General features: G+C 42.2%; 1 protein-coding gene across 3 annotated transcripts in view; it reads left to right on the forward strand.

Annotated features, from left to right (window-relative positions):
- Positions 1–24,344, forward strand: part of PTPRC (protein tyrosine phosphatase receptor type C) — a 414,848-nt gene that overhangs the window by 82,039 nt on the left and 308,465 nt on the right. For 2 of the 3 annotated variants that reach the window (XM_068240078.1, XM_068240079.1), the window contains one exon: positions 4,249–4,278. In XM_068240078.1, the coding sequence (XP_068096179.1) occupies positions 4,249–4,278 (30 nt within the window). Of the gene's footprint in view, positions 1–4,248; positions 4,279–13,507; positions 13,601–24,344 lie in introns of all 3 variants that reach the window. The other variant, XM_068240076.1, reaches the window with a different exon arrangement.

Raw genomic sequence — 24,344 nt, forward strand, 5'->3', positions numbered from 1 at the left:
GGCCACGGCAATTTCGATCGCGAAAATAGCGAAAACTAAAAGGTGTAGGGTGGCAGTTTATCTATCATTGGAAAGAGGAGAAAGAGAGCTTCAAAATGATATGCATCTTTCCATAGTTACATTGTATTACACAGGACGACTTTTCTCCAAAGTCGGCAGCTCGATTCAGCACAATGCAATGAAATATAAGGAAACCAGGGGGATATAATTACAAACATCATGCTGGTAGGTGTGAGGATGTAATTAATTAGTTGTGGGTATGCTTAAAGGCATACCCACAGGCACTGCTCGGAGTCCCTTTGAGGGCTCTGCCTCTGACACAGGAGACCAGGGTTCGAAACTTGGCTCTGCCTGTTCAGTAAGCCAGCACCTATTCAGTAGGAGACCTTAGGCAAGTCTCTCTAACACTGCTACTGCCTATAGGGTGCGTCCTAGTGGCTGCAGCTCTGGCTCTTTGAGTCCGCCTGGAGAAAAAAGCGATATAAATGTTATTTGTCTTGTCTTGTCAAATGATGCCGTGCGCTGCTGATTGTCTTCAGAGCCAGGCTCTCCTCCTAGGTCCCCCTCCTGCTACTGTGGGCTCTGCTGCTGCCCACTCCTCCAACCCTTCCCACAGAGAACCACAGCTGCAGCAAGAATGATAGCAGCAGATGGCAAACGCTCACTCACCTATCCATGATCCAAGCGATAAAGATCCCGTCATCTGAAACCCATCTGTCTCTTCTACAGTGCAGCCACTCGCTCTGAACTTCCTGATTCTCAGATCAGACAGGAAGTAGGAAGTAGTAATAGTAGTAGTAACAGAGTGGTAGCACTCTAGAGGAGACAGATGGGACCTCTATTGTTTGGATCGCAATAGGTGAATGTGAGTCATCTGGTGCTGTCATTCTCCCCCGCTGTGGCTGTCTTCTCTGCTGGACTATCGTATTCACTGGGATGGAGGCTGCAGGGTGGCTGTCTAGTTTGGGAGGAAATCAGTTGTTCGGTGGTGGTGGGGGGTTATGTAATTCTGTCTGGGTACCGGCTTCCGGTTTGGCGGTGTCTAGAGCTTTCTGCTATTGCCAGGCTGGAGATGCAGGGGGAAAGTGCTGGTGCTGTGATATCTGGCGCCCTCTTCACAGGGGTGCCCCAGCCCCTGAGTGCAAATGTCCCAGCCATTCATCTCTCACTCTGCATTTTGCCGCTGCTATTCCCTGCATTGTGCACCCACAGAGGAAAGTGGGCTGTTGCCCATAGCAACCAGTAGCTTGGCTGCCCCGGTGTGTGCGGCATGTTGCTGTGCAGTTGCATCTTCTGATTCTATTACAACATAATGGGGGGGCCCAAATCAGTTACTTTGCTTAGGGCCCCATTTAGCCTTAATCTGGCTCTGGTTGGACCCACCCTTGATGGTACCTGGCTTTTTTTGTAAGATTAGTTAAAGAACAGCAAAGATCAAACACTTCCACAATCAGAAAGTAAAAGGCGACAGACACTGACTTAAAGCATCTTCTTGCCTTACATCTGCAAGTAATGCTTTCCAGTTCAGATGATCTGCAAGATAACTGTTTCATCCTCTTTCTCCACATCCATGGGTTGAATCATCATTAGATGTAGCCATGGTAGGTGATAACAGTATTGCTGGTGCACACTTGTCTAATAACAAAGACCAGTATTCAAAAAAATAGAATTGACCAGCACTCAGCAGCAATAGAGTCCGTCATGCATTGATGCATAGATGTTGCATGTAGTCGTGCAGCCGTTATATCCAGTAAAACAGTTCCACAATGAAAAGCAAAAGAGACAGGCACTGACATAAAACATCTGGTGACATCCATCTGCAAATAATGCTTTCCAATTCAGAAGATCAGCAAGCATAACTGTTTCATCCTCTTCCTCCACTTCCATGGTTGCAACATTATTCTTTTGAATAAGGATCAAACACTCCCAATGCTTTCTTGGGATTTTAAACAATTTGTTCTGGTATGGTACACACAAGGGGCCTTGTCAGCTTAGTGGCTGATAACTTCTTGAATGTTCAATCACGTTAAACCTTGATTCACATGAGATCACTTAAAAGACTTATACATATAAAACATTTTTTCATTGTTTTGTTTATTATCATATTGATACAGCATTTAGGATTTTTATGTTAAAATTGGTGGATTGTGCTAAATCATCAGTGAGATACTGAATAATATGTTTTATAAGCTGTTCTTACATTGGTCTTGGCACTCACAGTATGGCAGTTGGGGCAGTACATTTAAATCCTTCTATTGGAAGTGCGTGAGTTTGTAGAGAGGCAGATGGGAAGCATTTTATCCAACTGAAGATCTTTTACATATTTATCCTATACGCATTTATACCTGCATCATGTTACAGAAACATCATCATAAAGACCTATCAGTTGTGAGATTTATTTTCCTGTTTTTTTGGTAGATAAAGGAAAGGGTGGATCATATACCTGCATCAGTGTTTTACTTCAGGTAACATCTGTAAATATGCCTGAAGAAGGGGACTAGATACAGAAAGCTTGCATATCAGTTAGCTATTAAAATGTGTTACTTTTACAAGTCTTTGATTTTTTTAGACCTACATTCTTTCATATAGGAAATACACTTTTTAATTCTGCACACTCTTCCTGGTCTCACCCAAATTTAGGCTCTTTAGATATGTCAAAATGTAGTGTGTGGATGTAGACATTATGTTAAGTAATTAGACAAGACAAATACCATTTATATTGCGTTTTTTTCCTGGCGTACTCAAAGCGTTTGAGCTTCAGCCACTAAGGTGTGCTCAGTAGGCAGTAGCAGTGTTATGGAGTCTAGTCCAACCAAGTTCTGGTTCACTATGAGCTTGCTGGGCAATCTGTAGCTCTAATCCATGCCATGCACCGATGAGGATCAACCAATCCGAAAGTCTGTATGCATGTCGGATTAGTATGGCTCTGTTATATTAACAAGCTGACTGACACATCATTGCATTCCAGCCATTCTTGAGGTGTGTTTAGCTATCAGGGACAACAAAGAGATGATTTGCATACTCAGCAGTGATGCATTGTGGGACACCTCAGAGCTCACCCCAACCTAAATAATCACAAACACCTTCTGTTTTATGAAGGCAAACCTCTGTAGCCCAACCAAGGATTCCTTACCGAGTAGGTGCTGGGTTACTGAACAGGAAGAGCTGAGATTCAAACCCTGGTCTCCTGTGTCAGAGGCAGAGCCCTTAAAGGACAACTATCGCAAAACATTTAATTTTGAAGCACCCCCACAGTAGTTACATCATTCATACAAAAGCTTCACTGTGAAATTGTTTTAATTTTTTAGCATGATCCTTTAAACATCCACATGCCACTGTCTCCTGTATCAGTCAGCCCCTGCATCTACGCTGACTGACGTTTGCTCTGCAGGCATTGAGGGAGACAGGAGTCAGCGCGGACATGGCTGCGCGATGAGCCGCTCTCCCCCTCTTTATCTTTGCATGGAGGCAGAGTAGTGGCGATTGAATAGACTGGAGAGCGGCTCTTACACATGGTGAGTAGAGTGTAAAACATGGCATGAAACGTACTTAATTTCTGCTCTAATCATTGTGCAATTAGACTTTACGCACATTATTCTGGTTACTGCAGTTTAGCTCCTGATCATTTTGCAAAACAGTTTATTTACAATCATTGTACAGTCACGCTGCTCTGCTCCTGGTAGAGACACGTGTTCTGTTCACACACAACATGTTTTGTTCTATGTGGAAGGGAGAGGACAAACAGAAGTGTCACATTGCTGGAAAGATAGGATTTATCCAATTTATATTTTAGTGTAAGAAAAATCAATAACTTAAGTCAGGGATCTGTTGTTTTCTCTTTTTGGGTGTCACACATAGTGCACTCTGTCACCGACTGAAACCATTGCACTTTCTATTTCCATTTATCATCCTGATTGCTGTTAGACTTTGCCTAGCTTAAATGTTGGTGTAGTTGGGATTTAAACTATCAGAACAGCTTTACAAAGCAGAAAAAGATGTGATATTCTAAGTAACTGTCTGTCACTTAATGCTGTAAAATAGTTTCTCTGTTCTCATTAGTGGAATAACAGTGCCTCCTACAGGTCACCATTATGGTAGTCAGATGATGTTCCAAGGCAATTAAGCTGTAAAACAAGTGTGTTGTAGCACCATCTGCTGATATTTTCCACACACATGAAATTCGTATTGAAATATCTGTGTGATATGTGTTCATTTTGTTCACTTGCACCTTTTTTTGTGTTTTCACAGGGCAAACTGCTGCACCGACTACTGTCAAAGGTATAGTTTTACGAGTACCGATTTATCTGTAGATAACATGTTCTCTGGAGCTTTTAATTACCTTCTCTTGTTGACAGTTCTTTACGTTTTAATTGGTTGACTCTGCATATTACAATATTTATAAACCATACAAATTCCAAAGCCCAAAATATTTGTGTTCCTGGTTCACTCATCTGTAAGAAAGTAACTTATATCCAGTGGTAGGTGGTACTAGTTCACAAATAAGAATTTGCAAAGCATGTGCTGGTAGATGAAATTAGCAGCTAATCTCTGCCCCTATTGAGGCAGCATAGTGGCTAAGAGGTTAGCACTCTGCTTTCTGGGTTTGGATCCCATTATGATGTCTTTTTGTGAATGATCTACAGACTGGAAAACATTGAAGAGCACTAATAATACATTTGATTTGGCCCAGATTGGTCTGAAAACAGTGGTGTGGGAATAGGGGTTGATGAAGCTGCAACCACAACTGGGCCCCTGCATCTGCTCTTCAACGGTATTACAATGGTAATGATTACTACTGTGTGGGACTGAGCACTAACCGCATTATAATCCCTTGACTTAGTGCCACCATGACCACCTAAGATGTAGGTGAGCAGCTTCTGGAAAAGTCAAAGGTGTGGGCTATTGCCCTTTTGGAGTCTTGACTGGCAACTTCTGCAACTGTGCATGACTGCATTTGGAAGAGTAGGAAAATAGTACACATTTCCGATATATTGTCAGCCACAAATATGAATTTTTAAAGACTTGTCCCCTGTGCAAGCTGATATAACCTAGGGAATAAATAGGCCATCAACAACCAGGCCACGTGGTCCATGAAAAAGTGGGCCTATAAAGCCTCCTGTCCTTTGTAGGATGCCATTGTACAATGTTATGGATACCGGGCTCATCCTTGTCTTGTGCTCATGTACTTTGTAATAAGTACTAACCACACATGAAGGGGTGGGCCCTAGAATAATGGTGGGATTTTGAAGTCCAAGGTAAATAGGTAAAATGGATAGTTTTTTCCCCTTATGTTTTTACAATAAAGGATTCAAGCTAACATTGTGCTTGAAATAAAAACATTAAATACATTTTTTAAGTAATAAAAAAATTCTCTTTTTTATTTTTGTTTCATCTGTTGTTTTCTTTTTTGCTTCTGTATTATTTTTGCTTCTTCTGTTTACTTCTATGCATAGTGATGTCATCTTTGTTTGCATATGTCTACCTTATTTTTCATTTTAATCCATATACTACTTTCTTCATCTTTTCTCTTGTTCTTTTCTTCAGGTTCTTCTATGCTTCTGCCTCCTGTTCTTCATTTCTTCATGTATTCTTTTCTTCTGGTTATCTATCTTGCTTGCAGTGAACACACACCAGATGAGTGGCCCTTTCAATTTTACCACTAAGGATTTTTATTGCTCCATGAGGTGGACTAATGAGAATTCAGCACATGTGTTCAAATATCTCCCCTGGTGGAAAATTCTCTAGCTGAATTTGCTATCAAGCATTTTCACTGGTTTATCATATGAACTAATAGGTACCAAGAAGTAAACAGGTGATAATGAAGTACAACATGTCCAATTGAACGGTCACCTCAACCTTTTTTTTCCCATAAATGGGAAGGTTGAACCTTATACTATTTGAACAGTATCACCTTTGTTTTGCCTGTTGCTGCACTCCACATCTACTTTTATGGTTGGTATCTCTGTGAGGATCCAGTAGGTAAAAAAAACCTTGGAGCTAAATTATATTAATCACTTCCAGTGAGTTATCGGAAATAATTTTGAGTTTGTGTGGCTGTTCTGGATTGAGCAGACTGCCAATCTGATTAAGCAGTAGGATGGAAATAAGATACAAATCCTTCGTGATTAGCTTGACAACATCACAGATATTGGCCCTTAACCAATTAACTTTTTCTCTTGTGTTTATTCCCAGGAAATTATTTTTAATTTTATAAAAAGAAAAAAATAACTTTTCAGCACTTAGCAATTGAAAAAGGGCTAAAAAGTAGGTAAAAAAAGTAGTTAAAAAAACGAATACCTTATTTTTATTTTTAGTACTTTCTTGAATGCTAGGAGCTTTAACCACTTGCCAACCGCCGATCGGTGGCGGCTCCTGGGGGTACCGCTCACCCGCGACGTTAACCCGCCGGCCAATTAGCAGTGCTGGCGGGTTGTTAACCTCCGATCTGCCGCGTTGAAAGCATATAATACGCTTTGTAATATATACAAAGCGTATTATACAGGGTGCCTTCTGTCCTGGTGGTCCCAGTGACCGAGGGACCACCAGAGCAGGAGGCAGCCCCCCTAGTAAGCACGCACACACATTGATCCTGCCCCTCTGCCCCCTGATCGCCCACAGCACCCCTCAGACCCCCCCTGATCACCCCCTCAGACCCCTGTTTACACACAATCACCCCCTAATCACCCATCAATCACCCCCTGTCACTATCTGTCAACACTATAATTTAGATGAGGTCCTAAACTGCCCCCTGGGGGCTCCTGATCACCCCCCCCCCCACACCCTCAGATCCTCCCTAGAACCCCCCCTCCCCGTGTACTGTATACATCTATTCTCCCCTGTAATCACCCACTGATCACCTGTCAATCACCCATCAAACACCCCCTGTCACCACCTGTCACTGCCACCCATCAGATCAGACCCTAACCTGCCCCTTGCGGGCACCGTATCACCCGCCCACACCCTCAGATCGCCTGCAGACCCGCCCTCAGATCACCTCCCAAGTGCATTGTTTACATTTGTTTTCCCCTCTAATCACCCACTGATCACCCATCAATCACCCATCAATCACCCCCTGTCACTGCTACCCATCAGATCAGACCGTAATCTGCCCCTTGCGGGCACCCAAACACCCGCCCACACCTTCAGATCGCCCTCAGACCCCCCCATCACCTCCCCAGTGCATTATTTACATCTGTTCTCACCTCTAATCACCCACTGATCACCCATCAATCACCCCCTGTTACTGTTACCCATCAGATCAGACCCTAATCTGCCCCTTTGCGGGCAACCAATTACCCGCCCACACCCTCAGATCGCCCTCAGCCCCCCCCGATCACCTCCCCAGTGCATTGCTTGCATCCGCTCCCCCCTCTAATCACACCCTGAGATACCTATCAATCACCTTCTGTCACCCCTAGCACACCTACCCATCAGATCAGGCCCCGTGTGGGCTCCTGATCACTTGGCCAAACCCTCGGATCCCCCTCAGACCCCCTTCTGATCACCTCCCCAGTGCATTGATTGCATCTATTCTCCCCTCTAATCACCCCCTGAGACACCCATCAATCACCTCCTGTCACCACCTGTCACCCCCTAGCACTCCTATCCATCAGATCAAGCCCTAATCTGCCCCCTGCGGGCTTCTGATCACCCGGCCAAACCCTCACCCGCCCCACCGCAGTGACAGAATTTTTTTTCCTGAGCACTGCTGGTCTCTATGACTTAATTTTGGCTGAGACCAACCGTTATGCCACAAAATACGCAACCGCCAATCCAAGAAGCTACCATGCCCAGCCTTTTCGGTGGAAACTACTCCAAGTTTCCGAACATAACATTTTTGGGGGCTTTCTCCTTAACATGGGTCTAGTCAAAAATAATGTATTGCAGTCTTAATGGTCTACGCACTCAATACATCACATGCCCATGTTCTCTGCTGCCATGTCCAGGTCACGATTTGAGAACATCCTGCGCTTCCTGCACTTCAGTGCCAATACAACGTGTCATCTAAGATAAACAAAAGTGGGGACACTGAGAGCCCAATATAGTGTAGTAAGAAAAACAATAGGTTGGAATTGAAAAGTATATAGTGTATATACTCACAAAAGTGGGTTACCTTCTAGGTACCCACTGTACAGGCAGGTGAGGAGATTAGACCTGTCCTTACTCAGAATTAAAAGTCGCTCTCTGTAGATCAGGAAAAAAGAGATGAGGATCGACCCCTCCACCAGGGGTGGCTATTGGTAATATAAGAGTGAACAGAGTCACCAGCAGGATAAAAGTTACTAAAAAGTTTAAAATTCCTCAGGAGGTGGTGGTGGACTTGCCTCCCTGAAGTAGACAAGATACTGTCAGCTTTTTAACAACAACAGGTTTATTTATATATTCCAGACAACCATGCAACGCGTTTTGCAGGTATATTCCTGCTTCCTCAGGCAATAACACATAGGAGTACACGCAGTACAGTCTCAAGCTCACGATAAGCACTTATCGTGACCTTGAGACTGTACTGCGTGTACTCCTATTTGTTATTGCCTGAGGAAGCAGGAATGTACCTGCGAAACGCTTTGCATGGTTGTCTGCAGTATATAAATAAACCTGTTGTTGTTAAAAAGCTGACAGTATCTTGTCTACTTCAGGGAGGCGAGTCTACCACCACCTCCTGAGGAATTTTAAACTTTTTAGTAACTTTTATCCTGCTGGCGCCTCTGTTCACTCTTATATTACCAACATCTGTCATCTAAGAGGTCACCCTGCTTATGACCAGTTCCACAAAATTAGGCCCCTCATAGACCACCTGTCATCAACATTTGCAGATGCTTATACCCCTGAACAGTCATTTTGAGGCATTTGGTTTCCAGACTACTCCTCACGGTTTTATGCCCCTAAAATGCCAGGGCAGTATAGGAACCCCACAAGTGACCCCATTTTAGAAAGAATACACCCCAAGGTATTCCGTTAGGTGTATGATGAGTTCATGGAAGATTTTATTTTTTGTCACAAGTTAGTGGAAAATGACACTTAACGGAAATTGATTTTTATTGTTTTTTTCACAAACATGTGACAAAAAATAAAATCTTCTATGAACTCACCATACTCCTAACAGAATACCGAGGGGTGTCTTCTTTCTAAAATGGGGTCACTTGTGGGGTTCCTATACTGCCCTGTAAATCCCATTTACAGATATTTCTCTCACCCAGCATGAGTATGTGTAAAAATACACCCCAAAACACATTATACTACTTCTCCTGAGTACGGCGATACCACATGTGTGACACTTTTTTGCAGCCTAGGTGCGCTAAGCGGCCCAACGTCCTATGAGCACCTTTAGGATTTCACAGGTCATTTTGAGGCATTTGGTTTCTAGACTACTCCTCACGGTTTAGGGCCTCTAAAATGCCAGGGCAGTATAGGAACCCCACAAGTGACCCCATTTTAGAAAGAAGACACCCCAAGGTATTCCGTTAGGAGTATGGTGAGTTCATAGAAGATTTTATTTTTTGTCACAAGTTAGCGGAAATTGATTTTTATTGTTTTTTTTCCACAAAGTGTAATTTTCCACTAACTTGTGACAAAACATAAAATCTTCTATGAACTCACCAAAGTCCTATGAGCACCTTTAGGCTTTACAGGGGTGCTTACAATTAAGCACCCCCCAAAATGCCAGGACAGTAAACACACCCCACAAATGACCCCATTTTGGAAAGTAGACAGCCCAAAGTATTCAGAGAGGGGCATGGTGAGGCCGTAGCAGATTTCATTTTTTTTTGTCACAAGTTAGCAGAAATGGAAACATTTTTTTTTTTGTCACAAAATGTCATTTTCCGCTAACTTGTGACAAAAAATAAAATCTTCTATGAACTCACCATGCCTCTTAGTGAATACTTTGGGATTTTTTCATTCCAAAATGGGGTAATTTGGGGGGTATTTATACTATCCTGGAATTCTAGCACCTCATGAAACATGACAGGTGCTCAGAAAAGTCAGAGATGCTTCAAAATGGGAAAATTCACTTTTGGCACCATAGTTTGTAAACGCTATAACTTTTACCCAAACCAATAAATATACACTTATTGGATTTTTTTTTATCAAGGACATGTAGCACAATAAATTTGGACAAAAATGTATATAGAAATTTTACTTTATTTGTCAGCACAGAAAGCTAAAAAAAAATCAATTTTTTTAAGATACATTTATGTCTTTTTTGATGAATATAATAAAAACTAAAAATCACAGCAGAAATCAAATAGCACCAAAAGAAAGCTGTATTAGTGACAAGGAAAGGAGGTAAAATTCATTTAGATGGTAGGTTGTATGACCGAGCAATAAACCGTTAAAGCTGCAGTGGTCTGAATGGAAAAAAAGTGTCTGGTCCTTAAAGTGAATGTTTACCTATTTAAAAATAAAAAAGTCAGATACTCACCTAAGGAGAGGGAAGGCTCGGTCCTAATGAGCCTTCCCTCTCCTCTCCCGGTCCCGCACAGGATCCCCCGTGACAGTATTCGACCAGTTTGGTCAAATACTGCCACTTCCGCATGCCGAAGGGAGCTTTCGGAAGCCTTCGGGAGCACTCGGGCTCCCGAAGACGGGCCGCACCATACTACGCATGCGCGAGCGCCCTCTATGACGCACTCGCGCGTGCGTAGTATGGAGCGGCCCGTCTTCGGAAGCCCGAGTGCTCCCGAAGACCTCCGAAGTCCCTGCGGCGGCGGACGCGAACGGGGGAGCCAGCGCAGCACCGAGGGCACCGGGAGAGGAGAGGGAAGGCTCATTAGGACCGAGCCTTCCCTCTCCTTAGGTGAGTATCTGACTTTTTTATTTTTAAATAGGTAACCACTGGCTTTAAGGGGTTTTATGACTGCAGTCCTTAAGTGGTTAAAGGTGTTTTATTGGTAAGGCTAGAAAATACCTCCTTGGAGAAAACTCAACAGAAAAGTCAATAGGATGAGCCTTTTGCGTTCTGTTTATTAGACTCTTTGGATCTGATGCACTAAAATTCTTTAGTACCTTTAACACTGATTTTATCTACTGTAATGTGTTTTTAGGGTTCTGATTATTATATCTTAGGCTTCACTAGCATTAAACATCCTTGATAAAAGTTTTGAGATATTTCATCTCCTAATTATATGCAGCATTAATACTTATGCAAATACATTAACTCATTGAATAATAATGAATGAATACATTATAACAGCTTTTGAGCTATATCATGTGACTTGGACTAAGTTAAAGGCCCTTACACAATTTTGTTGGGGATTTTACAAAACAATTCTTCGGTGGTTGTTTTTTCGTTCGGGCAGCGGGATTTGCGGGCAAAATTCAACATGCATGACGTTTCTGATTGCTAAAAATCACAGCAGAATTGCACTTCGTTCATTTAAAATTGAAGCAACAATTTCTACTTTAAAAACCGTGAGCTTGCATTTTCTGAACTGCATGTGATCAGAATCGTATTGCAAAATCCAGAATAATTGCCGGAAGTAAAAAAAATGCTCTCAGGGCTCTTTAACGCTAGATGTGATTCCGATTTCCGATTGTGAAGCAATTTTTTTACATGTGATTCTGATTCTTGATGCGATTAAAAAGAAAGCCCTGCATGCTGCGTTTTCTCTGCGTTTTTATTTTTGTGTTGTTGGCATCCAGTGCAAATCGCAATTTAGAATCGGAAATTGAAATTGCGATTTGCAGTGTGAAAGAAGCCTGAGGAGTCTTATACACTACATGGAATTCTGATATTGATGCGATTTTACATGCAATTCGGATTCCAATTTTTTATGTGATTAAGTAAATTTCTGCATTCTGAACTGTATAGTTGTTATGTAAAATAAACATTTTTTCAAACTTTTTTTTTTTTTACAATGAGTATAAATTGAAAGCAGTTGCATGGGGTGGCTTAGGACGGGTAATAAGGCATAAAGGTTACATAAGCTATCTACAATATCAGAGCAACCAGCTATGCATCCCTTCCCTGGCTAATGTGTTGGGTCTTTCTAATGACCCCTTACCTATTTGCCAGTGTTGTAAAGGTTTAGACATTCCTCCCACTTGGAAGGTTTTGGTGTATTATGGATGAGTGCCTATAAAAATGGCGCAATAGTACAAACCGTTATTAGCAGCAAGAAGGTTAAATTACGGTGCTCGATAAATAGCAGGTGCCTAGCACCCACTATTTATAGGGCAGCTTAGTTTAAACTTCTTGCCACTAATTGGTGCCTATACAAAGGTGCAGGTAGGATGGTTTGGCAGCGCAGCGGGTGTACATTAGTTAGATTTAGGCAAGGGGTCATGTGGAGTGGTAAGGTTTAGTGTGAGAGAAGCTTTGAGGCAGTGTGAGAGAGGCAAGGGGCTTTAGTATACATTACCTGGTCCGGGGCGATCCTGCCTCCTTCACTTCCTTCTTAGTTTGCAGCTGTTCTGCATCCAGCTAATCACCGTGTGGCTTCAATCCCCGCATAGTGATTGGCTGGCTGCAGGACTCCTGCACACTAAACAGGAAGTAGAGAGGAGATGGGATCGCTGCAACCAGGTAATGTATTAGAGATGCCGATAATGACATCTTATTTCTAGGGTTATTTAATGTTTTAGGATAATTGTAAAATGTTAAATACCCTTAGTAGCAAGAGGCCATTATCGGCATCGCCCTGCGCCATTTTTAAATGTACGCCATATACTTGCATTCACCAGCACTGCTGTCTCATGTGCTTTCACCCCTCCATTCACCTCTGATAGGCACTCATCCGCAGCTCTGAACAGCTAGGGATCTTTACATACAATGGGAAATCATATGGTTAAAAAAAAAAAATCTGATTTAACTAGTTCAACCAATTTTCTGTTTGTCTTGATTAAAGTGGACCCAAATTAAAAAATACAAGATTTCAGAAATAAAATCTATTTTCTAAATTATAATAAAAAATAGCAGTCTTTTTTCAGCTGCATGATGACAAATATAAAACATTTTACATTTATTGGAGGAAACCCTCCCTTCCTTTCATATTGCCAGGACAGAATCTGTCAGACTGGTAAAAATAAAAAAACAAAAACAAAACACAGGCTGCTACTGATGATGTCACAGGGGAGGTGATCTCAGCTTGTGTGAGATTTCACATAGACATCGCCCCTGTGAGGGAGGGTAGCCGATGACAAATACACTCATTATCTAAAACCTACTAAGCTCAGAAGTAATGGCTGCCACCTGTATAACCCTAGTTTTGAAAAGGGTGAAAAGCAAGCACTGAAATGCTCATAGGCTTGAAGGAGTGTATATTTATCTTTGTATGTGTCAGAGTAGTGCAACTAAATATTTTGAATAAAAAAAATGTTTGGTTTGGGTCCGCTTTAAGGTCAAGCTAGGATTGAAAGTGCAATTTTGAAAGTTTTTTTTTTTTTTTTTTACATTTCATAAAAGCAAGTTTGAGTTTGATTCGTATAGAATATGAACAGTGTTACAGAAGGAGCATTGCATGACTTTAGATTATGTATTTATGGTATACAGACTTTTCTTTTATTACAGATAAATCTCAGTCTCAACCATCTGAACCACAAGCACCCACCAACAGCCTTATGTCCGTGAAAACTCCCATACTTGCAAACACAGCTGTCTCAGGTGCATTCACTCCTCCATTCACATTTGCTTTGTACTCATCCTCAAGTCTGCACAGCAAACATATGGCCAAAAAATATTTCATACAATAAGAACATACAGGCCCATATGCCATTACATTTTTCTCCTGAGTTATCTCCAAGGTTTTTATTATCTTTTTAAACTAACGTTTCAGCATTTTACAATTGAAAAAGTAACCAAAAGTTGGTAAAAAGTTACTATCAATTTTATTTTGAGTATTTTCTTGCTTGCTGGTGGCTTAAAAGGCATTTTATGACAAGTTATGAAAATATCACCCAGGAGAAAACTCAGGAGAAAAAGTGAATTGCATAAGGCCCACAGTGTCTCACAAAAGTGAGTACACCTCTCATATTTTTGTAAATATTTTATATCTTTTCATGGGGCAACACTGAAGATATGGCAATTTGATACAATGTAAAGTAGTCAGTGTACAGCTCATATAACAGTGTAAATTTGCTGTACCATCAAAAAAACTCAACCAAGCCATTCATGTCTAAACCACTGGTGACAAAAGTATCAATATTTTGTGTGCCCACCATTATTTTTCCAGCACTCCCTTAACTCTCTTGGTCATGGAATTCACTAGAGCTTCACAGGTTACTACTGGAATCCTTTTCCACTATTCCATGACGAAACCGGAGGTTCTTATTAACTTTCTGCTTTTCCACCTTCCGTTTGAGGATGTCCCACAGATGCTCAATAGGGTTTAGGTTTGAAGACATGCTTGCCCAGTCTAGTTTCCTTACCCTCATTTTCTTTAGAAAGGCAGTGGTTGCGTGGGGATGTTTGGGTTTGTTATCATGTTGGAATACTGCCCTGCAGCCCAGTTTCCAAAAGGAGGGGATCATACTCTGCTTCAGTATGTCACAGTGCATGTTGGCATTCATGGTTCTCTCAATAAACTGTAGCTCCCCAGTGTTGGCAGCTGTCATGCAGCTCAAAATATTGAAACTCCCACCACCAGACTGTAGGCAAGATATACATGTCTTTGTAACCCTCAACTGGTTGCTGCTACACACGCTTGACACCATTTGAACCAAATAAGTGTATTTTATATGGTTCAAGTAATCCATATTCTTAATTTGCTTGTCTTTAGCAAACTGTTTGTTGGCTTTCTTACACATTATCTTTAAAATAGGCTTCCTTCGGGAATGACAGCCATGCAAACCAATTTGATGCAGTGTGTGATGTATGGTCTGAGCACTGACTCTTCAACCTCAGATATGGCACCGAGCATGTGCTCTCAACTCCATTGGTTGACCATGGCGAGGCCTGTTCTGAGTAGAACCATTCCAGTTAAACCACTGTATGGTCTTGGTCACTGTGCTGAAGTTCAGTTTCAGGGTGTTAGCAATCTTCTTATAGCCTAGACCATCTTTATATAAAGCAACAATTCTTTTTTTAAAGATCTTCAGAGAGTTCTCTGCCATGCGATACCGTTTTGAACTTCCAGTTACCAGTATGAAAAAGTATAAAAATGATAACACCAAATTTAACACATAGGCCCGTATGCAATTACCCTTTTCTCCTTAGTTTTCTCCTAGGTGTTCCTTTCAACATTGTCAATAGAATGTCTTTTAAGCCATCAGTGAGCAAGAAAATACTCAAAATAATTTTGATAGTACTTTTTCAGCTACATTTTGGTACTGTTTTAGTTGTAAACTGCTGAAAAGTTATTTTAAACAGAAGATTAAAAATGATCTCCTAGGAAAAAACTCAGGAGAAAAAAATGAATTTCATATGGGCCCAGGATTCATGTGCAATTCACTTTTTCTCCTGACTTTTCTCCTAGGTGATATTTTTACACCTTGGCCCATATGCAATTCACTTTTTCTCCTGAGTTTTCTCCTAGATAATATTTTTAAAGTTATCAATAAAATGCTTTTTAAGCCACCAGAAAGCAAGAAAATACTGTATTTTCCGCCATATAAGACGCTCCGAAATATAAGACCCACCTAGGTTTAGATGGCAAAAAACAGAAAAAAAATATAAATACTAAACCTGGTGCATCCTTGTTCCAGGAGCGTCTTGTAGATGTTCTCCCCCTATTGGTGTTCACATGTGTCCCCTTCTGTCCCCCATGTGTCCCCTTCAGTCCCCAGTGTGTCACTGCTGTTCTCAGTGTGTCCCTCCTGTCCCCTTCTGGTCCCTGTGTGTCCCCTTCTGTCCCCAGTGTGTCCCCGGCTCCCCCGTGTGTGTCTGCTCCCCTAGCGCAGACCTATCCTATCCCACATGGCTCCACCTAGTGATGGCTTTTGCTGATGACGTGATCCTCAGAAACCATCACTAGAGTTGAAGTGCAGAAGAAAAGAGATCTGTGCTCGCCAAGGGAGCCATGGATTAGGTGAGAGACTGCCGCTACACTGCTAAATACACATTGGGGATCAGGAGACACAACACGGGGAAGCGGAGACATGAGGGGAAGTGGACACACAAAAGGAGCCAATGCAGGGAGTCCCTCGCCGGTTAGCGGTTCGGATCGGTGGGCATTTGTAAGTTGGGGATTTCCTGAATTCACTGTGTAAGATGCAGGGACTTTTTCTCTCCATATTTTTTGGGGAAAAAAGTGTGTCTTATACAACGAAAAATAATTTTGATAGTAGTTTTTCACCTACTTTTCAGTACTTTTTCAGTTGAACATCTATTTTAAATAGAATATGAAAAATTATCTCCTAGGAAAAAAACCCTGCTCTTTAATCAGACCTTGTAACACTAATAAGTAACATGACCCCGGAGAGAAAAATATGTCTAACTGGGCAGTACACTGTCTACTTTACATTGTATCACAGTGTCATATCTTCAGTAACACAATCAAATAACCGCGCTGATATCAACTCTCGGGTGAAAACAAAATGGCGGTGCGCTGCTTAAAAATTACAAAGTCCAATTTAAAACATCCAAAACAGCTGCGCACTGACGTTCCCGTGACTAGACTCTCCTTCTATATATCAGGTTCAGTCCCAGATTTCCATCAAATGTGCAACTTTGCTCACGCAGTCGGCTACCACTGTTGCCGCTTCGGCGAGACACCACCACCACACCCCAAGCAGTGGGCACTCACCGCATCAAGTTGACCCTCTATTAGATGGGTCTCCAGCGCTTATGGGGTCATATGGCCACCCCCTGCCTTTTCAAGCAAACTTGTCCACTGCTTCCACCTTTTCCACAGGATCATCACACCTCAAAAGATAATATTTGGAATAGCCATAGCGTAAAACCATAAAAACTATTTATTATTAAAATCAGTTTACACTCACAAGCTTAGACGTTTTCTTAGGCACAGAGTTTTTATGGGCTCTACCCCAATCGTTGGCCGCTGGGTGGGCTTGCTGCGCTGGTGTGTCAGCTCCTCCCGGCTTCCCCCTCTGGCTTTACGTCTTTCCTTGGCCACTAGCTTTACTAGTTTCGTCGCTATCTGCGACTCATCAGAAGCATGTGCGGCCATTATCCTGGCATCCTAATATGCCCATACTGCTATTCCTTCCGCCCATTCCTCCTCCTCCCCCCGGATGTGACCTTTACTATCTTCTCTCATCATCTGGGTTACGTGTCCGAGCGCCATCTAATGACGTGGCCCATTGCACGCCTCTTACTTCCGGGGTCAGGGATGCCGTCTCCATGGTTACACGGACTCGTCAATATAGACGTCTGCCCGCTCCCTGTCTTCGACACGTACATGCGTCCCATCAGGCGTATGTTACGTCACTCCTTTGTGTATGCGCATGCGTCAATTATTGCGCCTGCGTCCCCATCAGGACCGTCATAATGCGGAAAATGCTCTACGGCCACTATCCTCAAATTATACTCCTCCCAGTGGCCACTTTGGGGTATAGCCCTTACATCATATATGTTGTTACCATCATGTCAGCCAATATTTTCAGAGAAAGATAATACTTATACATTCTTTTGTTTCTGTTATTTCTTGTTATTTAATCTTAAGTGGTGTGCTTGTCCACTCTGCCTGTTAGTCCCCCCTTATCTTACCCCCCCTTTTACATATATAACCGTGATATTAATCCCAACATTTTATGTGTTTGATTAAACTATAGTGTACATAACTCTATTCTCACACCAAACTATACAAATTAGAATAATTGTAAACAAGAACAATTTTGGACTTCCAGGCATGAGTGCTGCTGCTCACCATTTATATTTCATTCTTTTTTATCTATTTCAATCATTACTCAGAAAACACATTAAATCTATATCTGCATTTAAACCTCTCGGTTTCAAGGTGTTTAGTAAGTATATCCATTTGGTTTCTCTTTGTGATATTTCCCTCACCATATTCCCTCCCCTCCATGGTCGATTTACCTTCTCCACCCCGCAGAAAGTCAATAATGCTGGATTACTATTATGTACCTTTTTAAAATGAGCAGATAGAGTATGACCCATCAAACCCTTTCTGATATTTCTCACATGCTCCCCTATCCTTTCCTTCAAGGGTCTGGTGGTCCTCCCTACATATTGTAGCCCACACAGGCACCATGCCAGGTATACCACATACCTATCATTGCATGTGATAAAATCTCTTAACTTTACTATTTTGTTGTTGGAGTATCCTACTATCCTTTCTACCTTTCCTGCTTTCGCCTCCCTACATCCCTTGCAGTCCCTGCATGGGAAAAACCTGGTTTTTGCCACCCCAAAAATCTAGGAGGTTCTTTTTTTTGTTCCACACAGCTAGGGGCCATATGATTTTTGAGATTGGGGGCCTTTCTATATATAAAGTTGGGCCTTGAGGGTAATATTTTACTCAACTCTGTATCCGATAATAATATCTCCCAATGTTTTTGGATTATTTGCTCCACCTGCTTATATTGTGCATTAAACTGTGTAATAAAAGCATAATTGTGCTCATTTCTATCAGTGTGCCCATTTCTCTCTCTATTAATAAGCTCTATTCTATCTTGTTCTTTCACCCTTTGTATTTCTTTGTCCAAAAAGTTTTCCTCATACCCCTTCTCCAAAAATCTATCCTTCAATATAAGTGATTGTGCTTCAAAATCTGCAATATCAGTGCAATTCCTCCTCATTCTCGTGAGTTGTCCTCTGGGGACACCCTTTATCCACCTTGGGTGATGACCACTCTGTGTGGATATATAACCATTTCTGTCTGTACTCTTAAAAAATGTTTTAGTTCTGATCTCCCCTTCCATCACCATCAAATTTAAATCCAAAAAATTAATCTGTTCTATACTGCTCCCATATGTCAAAGTGATATTTAAATCATTGTCATTTAATATAGAAAAAAATTGTTGTAGTTGTGTTTCCGTGCCCCCCCCAAAAAATTAGCAGGTCATCAATGTACCTTTTCCACGCTGTTACCCCTTGTGAAACATCAAGTGCCAGTACCCCTTCTTCCCATTTCCCCATATATAAATTAGCAAGGCTGGGTGCAAACCCCGCCCCCATTGCACACCCCCTGTGTTGTCTATAAAACTTTCCCTTGTGCCAAAAGTTATTTTTCTGAAGAGCAAATTTTAACACCTCCATTAAGAACTCAATTTGTTCACTCTTTATTTCTCCACTTTTCTCCATGAAGTATTTCACGGCTTCTATTCCTTTATCCTGTGGAATACTCGTGTAGAGTGATGAAACATCTGCTGTGACCATCATTGTTCCATTCTCCACTTTGATTCCTTCTATTTGTTGTATGGTATGTTTGGTGTCCCTTAGTACATGGGGGAGCATACCTACGGCTGAAGGAATGAGTCAATGTATTGTCCTAGTCTATGGGTTACCGACCCAATTCCGCTCAATATTGGTCTCCCTGGTGGTGGATGGGTTGGATTTTTGTGAATCTTTGGGACTTGGTAGATTACCGGGATCCTGGGTGCACTTGGAATCAGAAATCTGAATTTTGCATCACCCAGAAATCCCTTATCCAATCCTTCCTTTAACATTTTTTCCGTAATTGGCTCATGTACTCCTGAGTGGGATCCCCCCTTAATTTTTCATAGGTCTCTTCATCATTAACCAATCTATCCAGTTCCTCACCATATTGAGTTTTTTTAAGCACTACTACCCCCCCTCCTTTGTCTGCCGGTCGGACCACCAGACCCTTATTTTCTATTAGGTCCCTGGCTATATTCTTTATACCTGGGTATCTTTGATCTGGCAGCTCCCTGATCTCATTTCCCACCAGTTTCTTAAATGCCCCTATGGCATGGAAACCTGTCTCCTGGGGGTGGAAGGTAGAGTTATTTTTAAGATTCGTGTGTTTATATTGCACATTTGCATTTAACCCTCCCACTGGGTTTATCCTGTTTGTTGGCCCCTCCCTCTTCAGATAGTACTTTTTAAGATTTCGTTTTCGTGTGAACTTTTCAAGATCAATATTTGTACTAAATTTATCAAGTCCCTGTTTAGGGGCAAATTTTAGTCCTTCATTCAGCACTTTCAGTTCCTTTTTAGACAGGGTAACACCACTCATGTTAAAGATGCCTTTACCTTCTACTTTTTCCTCTTCTTGGCACTTCCTTCTCCCTCCCCTGGTGCCCCTTCTACGCTTCTTTTCCCTGTAAGGTACATGTTTTCTCCCTCCCAGTCTGTTTGCTGATACCTCGTCCCCCCCTCCAAAAAAGGCTCAAATAGATTTTAGTGATTTAAGGGATCATATCTGTTGCTTAAAGGTACCATATAAGTTGGATTCTGGTATGGTTTTTGATATCCATCCGATCCATATTGATGGCCCCCCATTGGTCTTCCCCTTCCCCTATTATTTATTCCCCCATATGGTCTCCAACTGGATCTATTTGATATAGGGCATGGTCCCATGGGTTGGGGTCCTGCTGGGTTGGGTGCATTCATCTGGTATGGTCTAGGGTTTTCCCTTGGGGGGATACCCCCCCTGTTTCCTCTCCCTCCCCCTCTTGTACCCCCATTACCCAATTCCAGCCCTTGTTTCCCCATGTCCTGTTTTGGTCCCTGAGTATGTTCTTGGGGTACCTGGTGTTGGGAACTCCCGGTTCCTGTTTCTATTATATTTTGCTGGTTTTGCTTCTTTTTTATTTGCCATCTATAAGCTTCTTTACCTTTATGGGCCTGATAGTCTCTCAGAAATTTCTGTCTTTTTGTGACTATAATTTCTTTCTCTGCCTTCTGTAGGATTTCACTGATTCGTTGAGTTTTTTTTATTGTATTCCTCTGTCCCTTTGTATATTTCTAATCTTATTCTAATTTCTTCAATTTCTCTTCCTATCCTAGCCAATTTCCTTTTCTTTCTTTTTATCAAAATTTGTACCAACCCCACTCCACATTTGTCAAAATACTCCTCCCATTCCACATCATTTTCCTCATTATCTTCCCCATCATTGGCCATCAAATCCCACCTTAATCTTTTAGGGACTATACCCTCTTTCTCATATTTCCCCAGTGTTACTATGTCCCACCAAGTGGCTTGTTCTTTTAACATTAATCCTTGTAAACTTTTAAAATCATTATCAGTATTGGGTACATTAGCTTGTTCAGTATTAAAAATATCATCTAAATCAGTCCGCTTTTTAAGCCTTTCTTCAAATATATCCATATCTGCTGCAGTAAAAATCTCTTTATACCAATAACACAATCAATATAACCGTGCTGATATCAACTCTTGGGTGAAAACAAAATTGTGGTGCGCTGCTTAAAAATTACAAAGTCCAATTTAAAACATCCAAAACAGCTGCGCACTGACGTTCCCGTGACTAGACTCTCCTTCTATATATTAGGTTCAGTCCCAGATTTCCATCAAATGTGCAACTTTGCTCACGCAGTCGGCTACTGATAATGATTTTAAAAGTTTACAAGGATTAATGTTAAAAGAACAAGCCACTTGGTGGGACATAGTAACACTGGGGAAATATGAGAAAGAGGGTATAGTCCCTAAAAGATTAAGGTGGGATTTGATGGCCAATGATGGGGAAGATAATGAGGAAAATGATGTGGAATGGGAGGAGTATTTTGACAAATGTGGAGTGGGGTTGGTACAAATTTTGATAAAAAGAAAGAAAAGGAAATTGGCTAGGATAGGAAGAGAAATTGAAGAAATTAGAATAAGATTAGAAATATACAAAGGGACAGAGGAATACAATAAAAAAACTCAACGAATCAGTGAAATCCTACAGAAGGCAGAGAAAGAAATTATAATCACAAAAAGACAGAAATTTCTGAGAGACTATCAGGCCCATAAAGGTAAAGAAGCTTATAGATGGCAAATAAAAAAGAAGCAAAACCAGCAAAATATAATAGAAACAGGAACCGGGAGTTCCCAACACCAGGTACCCCAAGAACATACTCAGGGACCAAAACAGGACATGGGGAAACAAGGGCTGGAATTGGGTAATGGGGGTACAAGAGGGGGAGGGAGAGGAAACAGGGGGGGGGGGTATCCCCCCAAGGGAAAACCCTAGACCATACCAGATGAATGCACCCAACCCAGCAGGACCCCAACCCATGGGACCACGCCCTATATCAAATAGATCCAGTTGGAGACCATATGGGGGAATAAATAATAGGGGAAGGGGAAGACCAATGGGGGGCCATCAATATGGATCGGATGGATATCAAAACCCATACCAGAATCCAACTTATATGGTACCTTTAAGCAACAGATATGATCCCTTAAATCACCAAAATCTATTTGAGCCTTTTTTGGAGGGGGGGACGAGGTATCAGCAAACAGACTGGGAGGGAGAAAACATGTACCTTACAGGGAAAAGAAGCGTAGAAGGGGCACCAGGGGAGGGAGAAGGAAGTGCCAAGAAGAGGAAAAAGTAGAAGGTAAAGGCATCTTTAACTTGAGTGGTGTTACCCTGTCTAAAAAGGAACTGAAAGTGCTGAATGAAGGACTAAAATTTGCCCCTAAACAGGGACTTGATAAATTTAGTACATATATTGATCTTGAAAAGTTCACACGAAAACTAAATCTTAAAAAGTACTATCTGAAGAGGGAGGGGCCAACAAACAGGATAAACCCAGTGGGAGGGTTAAATGCAAATGTGCAATATAAACACACGAATCTTAAAAATAACTCTACCTTCCACCCCCAGGAGACAGGTTTCCATGCCATAGGGGCATTTAAGAAACTGGTGGGAAATGAGATCAGGGAGCTGCCAGATCAAAGATACCCAGGTATAAAGAATATAGCCAGGGACCTAATAGAGAATAAGGGTCTGGTGGTCCGACCGGCAGACAAAGGAGGGGGGGTAGTAGTGCTTAAAAAAACTCAATATGGTGAGGAACTGGATAGATTGGTTAATGATGAAGAGACCTATGAAAAATTAAGGGTGGATCCCACTCAGGAGTACATGAGCCAATTACGGAAAAAATGTTAAAGGAAGGATTGGATAAGGGATTTCTGGGTGATGCAGAATTCAGATTTCTGATTCCAAGTGCACCCAGGATCCCGGTAATCTACCAAGTCCCAAAGATTCACAAAAATCCAACCCATCCACCAGGGAGACCAATATTGAGCGGAATTGGATCGGTAACTAGAGTTGGGCTGAACCTCCGATTTTAGGTTCGCGAACCGGGTTCGCGAACTTTCGCGGAACGTTCGGTTCGCGTTAAAGTTCGCGAACCGCAATAGACTTCAATGGGGATGCGAACTTTGAAAAAAAAAAATAATTATGCTGGCCACAAAAGTGATGGAAAAGATGTTTCAAGGGGTCTAACACCTGGAGGGGGGCATGGCGGAGTGGGATACACGCCAAAAGTCCCCGGGAAAAATCTGGATTTGACGCAAAGCAGCGTTTTAAGGGCAGAAATCATATTGAATGCTAAATGACAGGCCTAAAGTGCTTTAAAACATCTTGCATGTGTATACATCAATCAGGTAGTGTAATTAAGGTACTGCTTATTGGCGGGTCCACTGAACAGAACAGGTATACAGTGGCGGGTCCACTGAACAGAACAGGTATACAGTGGCGGGTTCACAGAACAGGTATACAGTGGCGGGTCCACTGAACAGAACAGGTATACAGTGGCGGGTTCACAGAACAGGTATGCAGTGGCAGGATCACTGAACACAATAGGTATGCAGTGGCGTGTTCACTAAACAGGTATACAGTGGCGGGTCCACTGAACAGAACAGGTATACAGTGGCGGGTTCACTGAACAGGTATACAGTGGCGGGTCCACTGAACAGAACAGGTATACAGTGGCGGGTTCACAGAACAGGTATGCAGTGGCAGGATCACTGAACAGGTATGGAGTGGCAGGATCACAGTACAGGTATGCAGTGGGCTGAGGGCTCACTGAACAGAACAGGTATGCAGTGGCAGGATCACTGAACAGGTATGGAGTGGCAGGATCACAGTACAGGTATGCAGTGGGCTGAGGGCTCACTGAACAGAACAGGTATGCAGTGGCAGGATCACTGAACAGGTATGCAGTGGCAGGATCACAGTACAGGTATGCAGTGGGCTGAGGGCTCACTGAACAGAACAGGTATGCAGCCAGGAAGAAGTTAAGCCTAACTAATCTTTCCCTATATGAGAGACTGCAGCAGCTCGCCCTACTCTCACTAATGCAGGCACACGAGTGGCCGTAATGGCCGCCGCTGCCTGCCTTATATAAGGGGGGGTGGGGCTCCAGGGGCTAGTGTAGCCTAATTGGCTACACTGGGCCTGCTGACTGTGATGTAGAGGGTCAAAGTTGACCCTCAGTGCATTATGGGGCGAACCGAACTTCTTCCGCAAAAGGTTCGCGTGCGGTACCCGCACGCGAACCACCTACGTTCGCG

The sequence above is a fragment of the Hyperolius riggenbachi genome, chromosome 6, assembly GCF_040937935.1.
Source record: "Hyperolius riggenbachi isolate aHypRig1 chromosome 6, aHypRig1.pri, whole genome shotgun sequence".
Classification (NCBI taxonomy): Eukaryota; Metazoa; Chordata; class Amphibia; order Anura; family Hyperoliidae; genus Hyperolius; species Hyperolius riggenbachi.